This window comes from Panthera tigris, chromosome B1 (genome assembly GCF_018350195.1).
Source record: "Panthera tigris isolate Pti1 chromosome B1, P.tigris_Pti1_mat1.1, whole genome shotgun sequence".
NCBI classification, from domain to species: Eukaryota; Metazoa; Chordata; class Mammalia; order Carnivora; family Felidae; genus Panthera; species Panthera tigris.
In genome coordinates, this window is record NC_056663.1 from 74,369,540 (window position 1) to 74,385,714 (window position 16,175).

General features: G+C 38.7%; 2 protein-coding genes across 11 annotated transcripts in view; one reads left to right on the forward strand and one right to left on the reverse strand.

Annotated features, from left to right (window-relative positions):
- The window catches only part of ARFIP1 (ADP ribosylation factor interacting protein 1), a 125,618-nt gene extending 120,531 nt beyond the window's left edge, over positions 1–5,087 (reverse strand). For 3 of the 7 annotated variants that reach the window (XM_042983758.1, XM_042983756.1, XM_042983754.1), the window contains exon 1: positions 4,722–5,087. The gene's annotated coding sequence lies outside the window, so the exon portion shown is untranslated. The remainder of the gene's footprint in view (positions 1–4,721) is intronic. The other 4 variants (XM_042983759.1, XM_007084183.3, XM_042983757.1 and 1 more) reach the window with 2 other exon arrangements.
- Positions 5,088–5,199: 112 nt separating this feature from the next.
- The window catches only part of TIGD4 (tigger transposable element derived 4), a 30,983-nt gene continuing 20,007 nt past the window's right edge, over positions 5,200–16,175 (forward strand). Inside the window, exons 1-3 of one of the 4 annotated variants that reach the window (XM_042983762.1) lie at positions 5,200–5,481; positions 7,357–7,440; positions 12,316–12,394. In XM_042983762.1, coding sequence (XP_042839696.1) covers positions 7,429–7,440; positions 12,316–12,394 — 91 coding nt within the window. In that variant the 5' untranslated portion in view covers positions 5,200–5,481; positions 7,357–7,428. Of the gene's footprint in view, positions 5,482–7,356; positions 7,441–12,315; positions 14,763–16,175 lie in introns of those variants that run through there. The other 3 variants (XM_042983760.1, XM_042983761.1, XM_007084182.3) reach the window with 3 other exon arrangements.

Genomic DNA, 16,175 nt, shown 5'->3' on the forward strand with positions numbered 1-16,175 from the left:
GCCACTATCTCTAGAACTCAACCTTGAACCTGCCAAAAATAAACACAGTCCACTCGCCTGTCTCCCTTTATTACCATCACCCTTTGCCACTAATGTCACACACTTTAACTGGAACCCAATCTGTACCCCACAATGTCATGAAATCATTTAGTCACTATCATGAAACGAGTATAAGCTTTTGGAGTAGAACAACTGCGATTGTGAGTCTGTGGTTCTCCTTTTACAGCGCCGGTGACCTTGGACTACTTACTTCTGCTGGTTTCTGTACCTGTTTCTTCATTTGTTAACAGAAAATAAGAATACTTAATATACAGTATCTATAAAGCATAATGCCTAGCCAAAGTAGCACTTAATAAACGACAACTATTATGGACTTAGCACTGCTCTAGATGCCCTGAAGGTAGTAGCACTCAAACAAAACAGATAGGGGGCTGGCCATCCTGGAGGCTACATGCCACTGATTTAACCCCTAGGGACTCTTTCCACCTGGGATTTGAACTCCATCCCTTATTAGGTGTGTGACCTTATACAAAGCACTTTAGCTAAAATCTCAATTTCTTCATTTCTAACATGGTAATATTATCATATCCACTTGATATGGCTAGAATAAAACTATGTATATGAAAACTGAGTATATGAAAGTATATAAAACTGAGTATATGAAAGTGCTTTGTAAATTATTACATGCTAAATAAACAGAAGGTATTAAACAAAGAGTAACATATTCCTCTTGTCCCAGACAAAGCTTTCCAACGAGTATGCCGAGAATGAATTACAGATGTGCTGAAACATTGACTGCCCCCTCAGCCTTCAGGGAACCAGAGAGAGCCTGAATATAGTCTGCCCTACAAATATAATCATTTTCTATGTGTGCCATGATGCAGAACAATTTGGAAGCCTTGCTCTAAAATACTATCGCATGCTAGCAGAAACTGGAGTTGGCTAACCGACTCTCTCCTCTGTATGACTTAGGCTTCATCACAAGTTCCACTGTTCTTACGATCCTGCTTCAAAAACAGTGCCTCGCAGTTCCCTAAAGGGCTAAAGAAGATCAAGGAGCTGTTTAGTCCAATGCTATCAGAGATATTCAAAAATGAAACAAAATAAAAAACTCTTAGATGAGAATATGGCAAAGATTTTGCCATATTTTCACAAAAGATTAGAGCAATTTCCAGTAACACCTATCTATGACCACCACAAGACAAAGGTTTAGAAGTCATGGAGGAGAGGAGAATCAGAGATAGGAGAAAGAGAAAAAGAATAAAGGAAAAAAGAAAACATATACTTTTGTAAAAAACAGCTGAGAATCTGCAAGAATCTGAGAATTCGGTGGCTTCCATGTTTGCCTAAAGGTAGTAGGCCAAAGATAACAAGATTATTTTCAGATTCTTTCGTTTTATAGTCTTTTTCATACATCCTAGAACTAACGCTGCTGCATAGTTTTAGACTGTCATGGTCCCTAAATCATCATCTTTCATTATGTAGAACTACTCTTTCCAGTGTGTACATACATTGTTAGTTTTTTCATACATGGCCAAAATATCTTAAATTCCCTGTTGAATTTATTCTTATTCTTTCCTTCATCCTGAGTTTATTCCTTTCTCCATCCCAAATTGATCATTCTCAAATGTATTTATACCTCCAGAATCTCACAAAGCCAAGTTTATTACTTAAAACCTTTTTCTCATTTACCACTCTTCATGTCATAAATGCACATACACTCCATATACACACAGATTTATATCCATCCTGATGGGAAAACTCTACCAAATAACACTCCATAAGCTTTCTCCAAGTTCATTTCTCTTGGTCATACTTTTAGATAGGACATTCAACAAGGTGTTCATCTACTGAAGATTATTAAGGGAAAACATATTCTTTTCTTAACAGATGGTAGAGAAATCAGGTGAGATATCCCGAAGTCATGCCAAAAACAATGTAACGGAAACACAGCAGAAGCAGTCTAGACTAGACTAGTCTACTACTAGGTTCAATCCTGGCTCCATCAGTGTAATTTTGAGCAGATTCCTTTGGCCTCAGTTAATTGTTTAGTTTCAGTTTCTTCATCTATAAAAATGGGGATTTTAGCCACCCTGTAAAAGTTGCTGTGAGGATTAGATGAGATAATCACATAAAGCAATTAGCATAAGGCCCGGCACATAGTAAGCAAACAAATGTTAACTGTTGGTATGGTGTCAGATATAACTTATCTTCTGACTCTGTCATTACCTTTTTAGAAAGAAGCTAATTTAGCATAATCCTCTCTTTATGAAATTATGTTTTCTTCTCCCCCAAGTGAGGATGCTAGACAGCTGGAAGTTCTCTTACTTTGTGAGAAGAATCTAGTTGCTCTGCGCATGAGCTTATGACAAGCTGTATAGGTTTCTGCAAGTGTCAAACATTTTACTACTTCAACCCTCAACCAATAAACATGTGGCAACCAAATCGGTAAGTTCAAGTACACACTCTAAACTCGTACTACATTTGGAGGGATACTAACTTTTTTACATGAAAGAACAATCATTAAAATACTTGATATAGAATAGAGGGAAAGGGGATGACTAGATAAGCAGCAACATACCAAAAGTTATGAACCACACTACTAAACCATCTTATTTGCCATTCCTAGCAAAGCCAAAGTCTAAAATAATGCCTCAAGTAAAAAACAAGAAAATGAAAGCATAGGATAGCCAAAATGTAATTTTTTAATTCTGAACTGTACCAAGCAGGATGGTGATATTTAATACGTATTAAATAATAATAAACACATTAACTTATAAACCCATTGGATCTCCGCAGCATTGGCCACAAACAGCTATCCCTAAAAAGAAACCTCAAAACCACAAATCAGGAACTAAGTAAATAGGCAGTCTTACTTCCTTCTCTAGGTCTAGGAAGGAATTTAGAAACGCAGATGTTTTGAAGTAGTTAAGAAATTTCAGTTTAATGCCTAGAATCTCTGCATTCTACTCTCCCAATACAAGCTATTTACAGTTTGAAAAAATAAAAAGCTCCACAAAAAAAAGTTGTCATTAACTTAAACAAGACACTAAGGAATAGTTTTTAATCTATCTGGAGGTTATGTACTTAAGAATTTGGTTTTTTTAAAATGGACAATCCCCCCTACCTCCCTCCAAAATGCATTCAAACAAAACTGCACATACTTTAAAGGTGGGGATGAGGAAGACCCCTGAAAGTTACAGACTTCTAGACCATGGACCCCACGCATAACTCATGATTAAGGCAAACTAATTTATCAATCTGAAAAGGAATGAAAGTAACGGAGGCAGAGATTTTCATACAAAAAATAAAATCAGAAATATTTTCTATTTTCTCAGGTAATGAGCATTAGATGTGGTGGTTGGGAGAGGGTGTTGGTCATGTTGAGCAAGGAAAACAAAAAACCATGGGACAAACAAGAAAAGTAGAGTTAAAGCAGTATTATTAACACACAGTCCATTGTAGTCACTCTGAGACAGCAGCAATGAAATGGCCTGCAGCCTTAACACAAGACTGTTTTAACATAACCAATTCTGGTGCACATTTCCATGCCAATGAAGCTAATTAAATGGCTAATGTTAGCACACCCCTGTAGGTCAAAGCACAAGTTTATGAAAAGTTCTGTAAATATTCCATTTTTCCTTATCAGATAAGAGCTGAGTTAGATGGAGTGCTTTGGGTGGCTCAGTCAGTTAAGCATCCAACTCTTGGTGTGACCCACTTCATGATCTCGCCCTGGTCGGAAAGAGCCCAGAGTCCAGCTCTGAGCACGGAGCCTATTTGACGTACTCTCCCTCCCTCTCTCTCTCTGCCCCTCCCCCACTCGTGCTCGAGCACGCGCTCTCTCTAAGGTAAATAAATAAACCTTAAAACAAAAAAAGGACCAAGTAAGAGAAATCATGTACTTTAACCTAGGAGAAAACAAAGGGAGGGTACAGAAATCCTAACAGGGGGTGGCTTAAGGATCTGTAGGAAGTATCAACTACAAACTTTTTGAGATCAATGGGTACAAGAGGGAGATGAAAGCAAAACAAAGGAAGTAATAAAGTAAAAGGGAAAACGTCTAGAAGCTGTTCTTTGAAACAAAACAAAACAGAACAAAAACCTCTTTCCTTTTCCTAGACACGTAAACAGTAACTTGGCAAAAAGGAACGGATGAGAAGACGACAGCACGACTTCCTTCCCAAACTCCAGCATTCGTTGGCCGTCCTCACAAGCACAGTCAGACTTGGGACATTTCTTAGGCAAGGCTCCTCCCTGCACCACTGCCCAGTGAACTTCTTGGAGGGACTACCAACTATCTCCATTCCTCTCACTGCGGGAGAGAGGAAGTAGGGGATGCAGTGAGCGGAGGAGAAAAATAAAGACTGGACACCAAACCTGAAGGTGGCCCACTTCGAGACTTAGCCGAGAAAGACCTGGATCCTGCCACCCCTTCTCCCACCCAATGCATGCAAAGATGAGAGGGCGCAGCCCTGCAAGGGCCAGTCTTCCCTTTCCACCCGCTGTTTCCGGGACACCGGGGGTCGGGGCAGAAACCAAATGCCGAATACTTGGGCAGATATGTCACAGACGAGGGGCAGAAGTGTCTAGTGAAAAGTCTGGAATGGCAAGCTCCACAAGCAATGTGTCCACCCCCGCCAACTACCTCAGACCAGCCTTCCTCCTCCCACCCCCAACCCCCTCCCACTTCTTTCCCGGCGGGCCAGCACCGCCCTCACCTGTCTGCGGGGAACCCGGCAGCTCTCACGTCGAGGATTATCTTTGCCGCTGCTCTCCGGAATAGCTTCAAACCTGGCAAGAAGTGAGCGGAAACGCGACCTAGGCCTTTTCCTTCTTCCCCTCCCCCCACGCACCTCGGATCCTCGGGGGCGGGGAGCAACTGCAGCTGTCACCGCCTCACACTGACCAACCGCCGAGGACACACAGACCGGCTGCCTCTCAACCCGGCCTGCAGCACCAGCACTGAGAGCAGCGGAGCCGGAAGTGAGGAGACCGGAAGTAGCGTTGTCCTTGGCCCTGGACGGCCTCTCTCTCCCTCAATCTGGCCCGGCCCAGCCGCATCTCGGTGGTGCCAGCGCGCTTCCCTTGAGGCCTCCTCCGCCCCACTCCTGGAGGCTGGCCCCGCCCCTCCCGTTGCGGCCCTAGCAACCACATCCGGGGCTCCGCCGGCGCCGTTGCCCGGGTAATTTTCTGGCTCCGGCCGGATCACAGAGGGGTGTGCGCTCGGGTCCCGATGCATCTGCCAGAGCTGGGAGCTTGCGGAAGGGCGCGCGCGGGCCTAGTCTTGAGGGGTCGGAGGTCTCCAGAAGCCCTCAGCATCCCTTCTTTCTTACTTATACACCCCAGCCTCACGCGTTAGGCGTTCCCCCTGCAGACGGTGAGCCGGCGGCGGGAAGGTGGAGGTGGACGTAGCTCGCCGCCACGCGTACCACAGGAGAGCCAAAGCTTCTTTCTCAGCTGCTGGAGAGCACTTAGAAGGTTGTTTCAGTCCCGCGGCGGGTGGGAGGGTGGAGGGAATGCGGGTTTAAGGGAACAGACGGGATGCGGGCTTCCCACAATCGTTTCCCCAGTGCCTGGAGCGCCCCACTCCGGCTGCGTCGCTCACGTCCACCCACTTCAGGAAGACCAGACCCCCAAGCCTGGCATCCCTGAGTTCTTGTCACTTGCTGTCTTTGTGATCACTTTCTGCACTGCTCACTCGCTAACGGTGGATCCCGGATACTTTTATTTCCTGCTCCTCTTTCTTTATCCGTATGACTGATTTCTGCTTTATTTGCCCGTCCCATTTCTTCTTAAGCAGATCACTGCCCTCTCTACGGAAACCGCCGAACAATCCTTTTTCTCAGAGCCCTTTGTAGTTTACTAAGTTGAGACCCCAACCTGTACTTTGGATACTCTCCCCATCCCCGGAACTCAATGGAGGGAATGTATGGCTGTGCAGTGGTGCTAGACATACCTGAAGCTCGTTTGCCTACAGTACATACAGTTGATCCATCCACATTCATCCCCCTTCAAGGCTCCGGACTGCATTTCCTTTGACAGCCTTGGGTGCTCATTTTTACCACTTCACTTGTAGAAATGCGAAGGGTAACAGTGCATTCCGTAGAATTTACCATTCTTTTACGGTCTAAAGACCGTACTTCTTACCTCCTTTATTTGTCATATTAGTTGATGATACATTTTTAGTGGCTAAGTGCCCGAAGGCAGAATTCTGCCTTTACAAATTCTAGGGAGTTTCAGCATAGTGAATCGTATATCCCTGTACAAATATCTTCCCCATAGCCGTAAATGGTTAATACCCACGACAACGCAAATGTTTCAGAAGTGAATAACAATATTTATCAGCTGAGATCTCCAGGACACTTCCTCTGACAAAAACAGTACTCAAGTCCCAAAATGTAAATCTATGTATAAAGGACCTTTATCTTAAGTGGCTCTGTCCCTAACAAAAGAGAAGAGCAAATATATATGCTAGTTCACTTAAACTGTATCTTCAGTTCTATAGCCCACTGTGGAGTTTTCTGTTTAGAGCCATCCTGTTAGTCTTTTCAATTGTAAGAAAAGGATCCCAATCTAGAATAATTACTGCCGTTCTTATATAGGAACAGAATGGAACATAGTAGCAAAGTGCAAGTATTCTTAGAGTTCTGGAAGGGTGACTAGGAAGAGGTGCATGGCTGAGCTCAGTCGTGCTTGAATGACCTGTACGTGACTGAGTTGGCTGGTGTCTTAACGATTCCTGCCAGGTGTCTCTTGAGTTCGGGAATGCTTAACTTCATTAGAATCCGTCTAGTTATTAAATTGTTAGGCTCAGAGGTGTTTCTTACATTGGAAGGGTGGACGCTTGCTTTAATTATTTGTCCTTAGCTGGATAGTTTCCTTGGCAGCTGCTGGCGGTTTTGCTAGAGATTCTGATGGACTTGGAACCACTTGGAACTCATGCTAATTTCTGTTTAGTGAAGGTGCTGTTAATCATGTTAGGTATTTTGGTCAGTGCATTTCTGGTACTGTGCATTATTAGTCCTCATGCATAGTACAGGGCGACACACAGGATTAATCTTCCCATGACTTCTGCTGCTCCGAGGGAAATTAGAATGTAGGTTGGCTCAAAGAAAACACTGGAAGCTACTTCAGCTGGTGATGGAACACAGTGAAATACTATGAACTTTATTTTGGAAAAAGAAAGCAGAAGCTGGTATTCTTTGATTTGGGGGAAATTTTTGATTCTAACAGAAAGTTCTTATTTTAAATCTAACTCTGCTTAGATGGAGACCTACCTTCCTTCCTTCCTTTCTCTCTCTCTCTCTCTTTCTTTTCTCTCTCTCTCTCTCTCTCTTTTTCTTTGCCCTAGAGTTTGGGGAATTCTGCCTGCCCATTCTCTTTAGGAAGAATAGAAGATTACTACTTTTCTCTAAATTGACATCTATGTTTGGAGAGGTAAGAAAAAAGGTAATAGTTGTCTGCCATATATGTTTATGATATGGGGATTATCTACTCATTTACCTTTGTACTGCTATTGGCTATTATTCAGCTTTTGCAAAATCAGGTGCCACTTTTTCACTTGGCTTATGGGGAACTCTGACGGCCTATATTTCATTTATTGACCAAGAAGGAAAGAGGGCAACAGGTTAAAGAATATTATTCCTTTCTGAATGAATGAAATGTGCATTCAACTTTTTTTCTTTGCTTTAGATGTTAAATACTTTATATTGTTTACAAATAATACTTTCTCAAGAGAAAGTAAGAGGTGCTACCTTCAAATCTTTTCTAGGGGGATTCTGGTAATGTCACAATAATTTTGTTACTCTCTATAATCAGCTCCCTTTTCATGGAGACATGTTGTGTTAATGATTGCACAATGTAATTCTCTGGAAACAAACCCTGTGTTGGAGGGTACTGATAAATGGAACATTTAAGAAGCCTGTGAATAGTAGTATGATTAGAACATAAGAGTAGAAATTGTTTTAACTACAAAGAGAAAAAAACTGAAGCTATCCATAATTCCATTATCTAGAATTAACACTGAACATTTTTGTCAATGTCTTTTTTCTATAAATATATATTTTTCTACATTTATTTAACAAATTGTTATTTAGAACCTACTGTTTGCTGAGTACTAAACACGGTAGGAATAGCCACGAGCCCCTGTCCTCATGTAACTTTCAGTGTATGTTGGTTTTGTTGGCATATGGTTTTGTATTTTGCTTTTTTCACTGAATATATTATGGAATTTTCTTCCAATCATTAAATGCTCTCCTTCAGTGGCTCAGTATTTTAGCATATATATTTCTTAATTTATTTAGGTTCTTTCCCATTTTGTCTGTAATTAAAACAACAGTGGGAGGAATATTGTGGTATGGTAAAATTCTATGATTTCCAGTGATTCTCACTTTGTATAATTCCCTCTCATTTGAACATGATAGGATATCATTCTCATTGTAATATTTTATTACATGTACAAGGGATTTTGCAGAAGCAACCAGCTGACTTTAAGTTCATCAACAGGGAGATAATCTGGATGGGCCTAAACTGATTGCATGAGCCTTTTAAGAGCAGAGTTTTCTCCTGCTGGTTGCACCAGAGAAGGCAGAGAAATTCAAAGCATGAGAGAGATTTGACAGGAGGAAGGTTCTCTGTTGCTGAAATGAAAAGGGCCACAGTCGAGGACCTGAAGGAGGCCTCCAGGAGCTGAGAGCAGTCTCTGCTAACAGCCATCAAAAACTCAGGGACCTCAGTCCTACAACCACAGAAGTTGAATTCTGCAAATAACCTGAATGAACTTGCAAGCAGATTCTTCCCTAGAACCTCCAGATAAAAGTCCCATTTGACTAACATCTTGATTCTGCCTTGTGAGATCCTAAGCAGAGGACCCAGTTGAGCTCACCTGGACTTCTGACCTGCAGGACTGTGAGATAATAAGAGGGTATTGTTTTAAGCTACTAAATGCAGGAGTAGGAAATGAATACATTTGTAAGCTAGATTATTTTTACATCTCAAATTATTATCTGGGGATAAAATCATAGGCATGGACTTGCTGGATAAAAGTGATGCACATTTTTTAGATTTTTGTATCATGTTACTAATTTGCCCTTTGTAAGCTTTGTACCCGTTTATATACCGCCTCACAACCTATGTTATATTCTGGCAAACACTAGATACTGCCATTCTGGTAGGCAAAAACAAAAAACAAAAAGGGTATCTCCTGGTTTGAAAGAAGATTTACATTTCTCTTATTACCAGTAGAAGTGATTATTGTTTCCTTTACTTGGAGTTCACTTGGTAAGTCTTTTTTAGTGACTTGCCAATTCTTTTTCTTTAGGTAGCTTTACCATTGACATGGAGAAAATAGTATCTAATGTGTACAGTATTTTTCTGCTGTAATATTTTCATGGAGTAGAATGATTAATGAGCATAATTGAGAGAATGGGTACTTCTGAGAGATATTAGCTACTGCCATTACTCCCTGCAAGAAATATCCCAGACATTGTACTGTGCAAGAATGGAAAATGTTAGCTTCATTGGTTAAGCAGTATTGGTGCCTTGTTCTTTTCTAGGGAAAAAAAGTCTGGCTTGTCTGGCTCAGCATCAGAAATGTGGTTGTTTCGGGTATAAACATATATTGTATATTACCATGGAAAATTATAGGTTTCACTCTTGTTCTAGAAGGAGATATATACTGTTAACTCTCAGAAAACAACTAATATCTTCCTAAATGAACATCATTATTTTCAGTTTGATCAAGATAATCACTAATCTCTGTGTATATTATATTGCTTTATTTAAGAGGGAGTGAAGGAGGAAATTCAAGTTATTTTTTCTATAATCCTTGTTATTTGAGATGAGAGGGTTTATTTCTAACAAATGAAATAAGGCAGAAGGAAAAAAGGAAGGAAGGAAGAAAAGAAGAAGAAAGGAAAGAACAGAAGAAAGAAGGAAGGGAGAAGTTGGGAGAGTCCCTTTTTCTCTTGGAGAGTAGTTCTGTGTGGTTTTGTCTTAAAAAATTGTTTCTTGCTACCTCAATTTCTAAAGGTCGGTATCTTCCTAATAAGAGCAAGATATTTAAAAATGTTTATTTTGAGGGGTACCTGGTTTGCTCAATCTGTTGAGCATCTGACTCTTGATTTCGGCTCAGGGTCACGGGATCAAACCCCTATGTCAGACTCCACACTGAGCATGGAGCCTGCTTAAGATTCTCTCCCTTCCTCCCCCCGCCACGTCTCCCCCCACCCCCGCCCCTCACTCCCACTTGCATGCTCTCTCTCTAAATTTTTTAAAATTTGAAAAAAAATTTAAAAATGTTTATTTTGAAGTAATTGTAGATTTACAGGGAATTGCAGAAATATGTATAGGGAGGTCCCATATATGAGCAAATTTGTTTTGTTTGTTTTAGTTGAATGCTCAAAGCTTATTTACTTAGAAAGGTCAGCCCACCCTAACGTTGGGATATGGTTGCTATTTGTGTTCACAGAATTCATAAAGGCCTATTCTTCTGTAGAGGTTTGATGTTGCTTTGTTGTTGTTGTTGTTGTTGGGTTTTGGATAGGCATTGCAAATGCTGCCTTGTTGGGTGCTGGGGACACAGAGTGTACAACTATTATCAAAGGAGGCCACACCAGTGTGATCCAAAGGCACTGTAATATAGTGAAGAGAATGGTAGATTTTATATTAGTGCCCTCAACCACGTTATAACTACATGAGCTTTGAAATTCAGTTTTATCTTCCTCCTGAGTTGTTTGAAATACAGGAAGTAAAGGTGTTTGGAAAATAAAGCCCTGGGCTATCATAATTATTATTAAGGTCTTTTTACAACAACAACAACAACAACAACAACAAAACTCCTTTACTGGTTGTAATTCCTATGATAAAAACTACTTTTTTTAGACAACAAAGGCGGAGGAATTTTGACAAAAAGTTTTGTCAAAAAATTTTGTGCAAAAAATGCATATGACATCTTGAAACCTGGGAGAAGAGAAAAACTAGAGGAATGGAGTGCCCACACTATATCACACAGCAGTAACACCTGCTCATCAAATTAGCTTGTTACCTTGGCCTACAGTAGGCCCGAAGCCTGTGGATTCTGGTATAGTAGATGCTACCTGGGAAGGTAGGGGCAAGCTTATCTGGTCCATGTGACTGTTCTCACAGTACTGTTTGATTTAAGAAGATCTCTGCTTTCAGTATATGTTTAAGGTGGGATTCTTGCTTCAGTTTGCAAGTAGGATTTTGTAAAATCTTTGAATTGTGTAGATTGTCACAGCCAAAGGGACGTTAGAGAGGAAATAATGATAACGAGATCATGACCAGGCATTCACTGAACACTTTGCAAGGTGCTAAATACTGGGCTGAGCACTTCACACTCTCTCGTTGAATCTCATTGAATGTGCAATGACCCTATTTGGTAGGGGCTGTAGTTACACCTATTTTACAAACAAGGAAGCTGAAGCTTCAAATGGTTAAGTAATCTACCCAGGATCCCGTAAGTACTAAATGGCAGAATCACTTGTCAACTCAGGTGTGGCTGGCACCAAAGCCCATATCCTTACACTATAATAAGCTCTATTTTACAGATAAGGAAGTGGAGGTCCTGAGACATTAAGTAAGACCCATGGTCACTCTCCTTCTTACTCTTAGTCTAGGTCTTTTTCTGTTTTATATCCTCGTAAGAATTTGCTTATTCCTATGCATTTTGTCAACTATTTCTGGCCTCTGCGCGTCTGGCTGATGTGTCAAGTTGATGGAAAAGTTACTAGGTTTGTAAGCATTTAGATAAAATAAGACTTGGATTTTTAAAATTTGTAATCGAATCACTTGTTTTGATTTTTAGTGGAGCCTTTTCTACCAGACTCCTATAAAGGAGACACTGTCTCCCATGTGCTATTAAAAGTTGAACCTTGTGACTACTGTCTGACTATGTTTTTCTTTTAGAGGAGTCAGAGGGGGCAGGCTATGACTTCATGTGAAAAATAGCCACCAAAGATCTATCCAGCATAATTTTTAGTTTTTTAATTTTGGTAAGTGCCCATTTTTAAAACAGATTAAGTTTGTCTGAATTATTTTGAAAGTATATATTACAAAAGATTCAAAAGCAAGTGAGAATTCAAACGCATAGAGCAAAGCTACAGGGCTTTTTACCGAGGCCGTTTAGGAGGTAAGCCTTTCTCCTGGATGCTTTTCTTATTATATTTTCAGAAACATGGTCCCATTCTTTTCTTTATTATTAAAAGCATAACTAATTAGTATAAATATTCTTTTTGATATTCGATTGACACATAATTGCTAAAATAAGTTGTTGTTTTTTTTTACATTTTCAAGAGGCGGAAGATATACCATCAGGTCCTAGAAGGAGTCTACCACTTTCTTCTCTACCCTGAAGAGACTTGGAAATTAATGGGTAACATTTTGCATGAAAATTACTGAATGCTATTCCTTCTTATCTCTGAGGCCTTCTGTGGAGAATTAATAGGAGGTTGAGTATGCATGGATAAAATGGATCATCTTAAAGGATTGAAGTTCCAAAAATATATCGGCAGGACTGGACAGGTTTGACATAATGAGATTTCTATTTTAGCTTGACTTCTGGAACTCTGAATAAACTATAAACTGAGCCGCACAGGTCCTGGGAAGGAAGTTTCTCTTCTAAAATATTCTAGTTGCATATAACATTTTCCTTATTCAGAACCTTTGAAAAAATATATTTACATCTCAATTTCCTGAGAATTAAGACTAATAGACACTTGCCAACTTTTAATATATGAAGCGGGATAGAAAGCAGCAATTTGTATCATTTTGGAAAAGAAATTTAAAGAAACAGACACCAGAGAGACAAGAAATCTCTACATAAGCACTGGTTGAGATGGCAGAAGCTTCTGTGGATGCCTCGACTCTGCCCGTAACAGTGAAGAAAAAGAAAAGTTTATCCATTGAAGAAAAGATCGACATTATAAACGCAGTAGAAAGTGGCAAGAAAAAGGCAGAAATTGCAGCTGAATATGGAATAAAGAAAAATTCACTGTCTTCTATTATGAAGAATAAAGACAAAGTTCTAGAAGCCTTTGAATCTCTGAGATTTGATCCAAAGAGAAAAAGACTGAGAACTGCTTTTTACACAGATCTGGAAGAGGCATTAATGAGGTGGTATCGTATTGCTCAGTGTCTAAATGTACCAGTTAATGGTCCAATGCTACGTCTAAAAGCTAATGATTTTGCACAGAAACTGGGACATAATGATTTTAAGTGCAGTAACGGTTGGCTGGATCGCTTTAAATCCAGGTACGGTTTAGTATTCAGAGCTCAACCTGTGGAAGCTACAGGTGTTTCAGTAGACCCTTCAACTGTCTGGCACCAAAATGTACTTCCTTATTATTTAAATGATTATCATCCTAAAAATGTTTTTAATATAAAAGAGACTGGGCTGCTTTATCGAATGTTACCTACAAATACATTTGCATTTAAAGGAGAAACCTGCTCGATTGGAAAGTTATGCAAAGACAGAATAACTCTAGTGGTTGGGACAAACATGGATGGCTCAGAGAAACTTCCTTTGCTCATCATTGGAAAACACAGAAATCCACATTGTTTCAAAGGTATAAAATCATTGCCTGTGTGTTATGAAGCTAACAGGATGGCATGGATGACCTCAGATGTATTTGAACAATGGATGCGGAAGCTCGATGAGAAATTTCAAGCCCAGCAACGAAGAGTGGTGATCTTTGTTGATTCTTTTCCTTCACATCCAGAGGTAAAGAACCTAAAGTCCATTGAGTTAGCATTCTTTCCATCATGTGTATCTTCCAAATTTATAGCTATGAAACAAGGTGTTATTAAAAGCCTTAAAATCAAATATCGACATTGTCTTATCAAAAAATTTTTAAGCTCTGTTGAAGGCAGCAAAGAATTTACATTTTCCCTACTAGACGCAGTTGATACTTTGCACCTTTGCTGGAGGGCTGTAACCCCCGAGACTATTGTTAAGAGCTATGAAGAGGCAGGATTCAAATCTCAAAAGGGAGAAAGTGACAAGACAAATGCAGAGACAGACACTGGTCTTGATTTGGTTGCCCATGCTCAGGCAGCAGGTGTGGAATTTCCTGAAGGTTTATCTCTAGAAGAGTATGCTGCCCTCGATGATGATTTGGAGACCTGCGAAGCGGCACCAAAAGGTGATTCTGTATGGACCGAAGGGAGTAAATCAGATGAAACTGGGCTTTATACTTCTGATGAAGAGGATGATGGTGGATCTCTAGGAACTGAGCTCCCTTTACCATCAAAAAATGAGGCCATAACTGCTTTAGATACTCTTAAAAGTTTTCTTAGAAGTCAAGATATGAATGAGGAGCTTCATAATTCTTTAGCAGACCTTGAAATTTTTATTAACTCATCATCTAAATAATTATCTGTGGTATAACATCTTTTCCTAATGTATTTTACTAGATAAGGTATATGAAGGGAAACTACCACTTAAACACAAAAAATTTAAAAACTAGCAATCTTTAGTTTAATTGCACATGTCTTTGACCTGAATAGCAAAGTTACCCTAGGTAGATTAAATAAAGAGTAAATAAATGAAAAATATGAATTTCAACTTACCAAGGTTTTGGGGAGTAGAAACTGTATTACAGAGGCCTTGTACTTGAAATATATGGTACATATGTCAAAAATAGAAAACTCTCCAGCTATTTGATTCATACAGGTTGAATTGGTGATTGCTATTTTTCTCTTTTTTTTTTTTAAAGCACAGATCATGTTCTAGAATATTTTAATTTATCTACCTCATCTAGGAAATAAAATATCTATTACTTAGATATTTATTTTTATAAAGACATATATTCTAGCCTCATATCAAGTATTAATTTTAAATTACTTTATTTTTCTTGTAACTAGCTTATCTTGCTAACAGGAAATTATGAATAAGCACTGAAAATAAAACCTGACCCAATTATATACCAAAATGATTAAAAATATATGTCTCACTACTTTCCAGTTATTTCTATATAAGGTCAAATGAAAGACTATGACCTTATCAGATTCTTTCTGTCGTCTATAACCAGAAGATGATATAGTTTCTTCCTAAATATTTATATGTATGTGCGTACATTTAATAGAAAAATACATTACTGAAACATTTGTTAAATTCTTATAATATATTTTAATAAGATTACTCTTGAAAAGTATATATGAAGATATATATGCAGTTACTAAAAAAGAAAATATCTTATGTGGTTCTTATGTTTCTAATTTTAACAGCTGAAACTTTTAATCTATAATATTTAATTATTTCTTGATTTTACTGAATTTTATTTTCAGGAAAAACTGAGTGTTTTCAGCATATTTTGATATATTTAATCTTTTTGTCTTTCAAATTGTATTAAATTTCTGTTTGAGGAAGTTTTGTCTATAGAATATTTGAAAATACTGTATGAAATTATTTACTCTCCATCCATAAAATCGTCTTTAAAACTAGAAAAATATCATGTGTCAGACTTTTCTGTTGTTACATTTTAAAAGTCATGCTTATTTAATGTATTACATATAAGTTAGGGTACCCTTTGAAAAATATTTTGGAAAAGTGTAAAATGTTATACAGATTATTTTTATTATGAATTATTAGTCTGCCAACATAAAACACATTTGGAAGGAAATATTTATAGAAAGTAGTTTTATTTTCCACTGTTGATTTACTCTGCTTTTGAGATTTAGTAATAGTAAGCCTTAAAAATATATTAAGCTGAAGGAAATTTCTCATAGAGTGAAATATAGATTACTGAAGCTTAATTGAAAACATTTTAATTAATGATTTGATTTAAAATTTTAGCGTGATTGGAATTGTGTACCTAAATCATGGACCTTAATCTCTCTTAAGAGCCCTGGCTGTAATTAGAGTACCTGGCATATATCCAGCCTTCAGTAATTCTTTTCTCTCTCTTTCTCCACTTCTTTCATGCCATCTTACTATCAAATGTTCTTATTTAACCATTCCAGATATTCTGTGACATAAGAATTATTACCTCCATTTTTGGTAAGGTGAGGACATTGAAACCTGAAAAGATAATTTGGTTAAAATCTCAGAACCAAACCCAAAATGCAGTAGTTCCCTATCACCTAGACCTATGTTCCTCTAACTATACACCCCTCTGCTTCTTTTCTCTACTCTGTAAAAGAAAATTCTGTTGTTT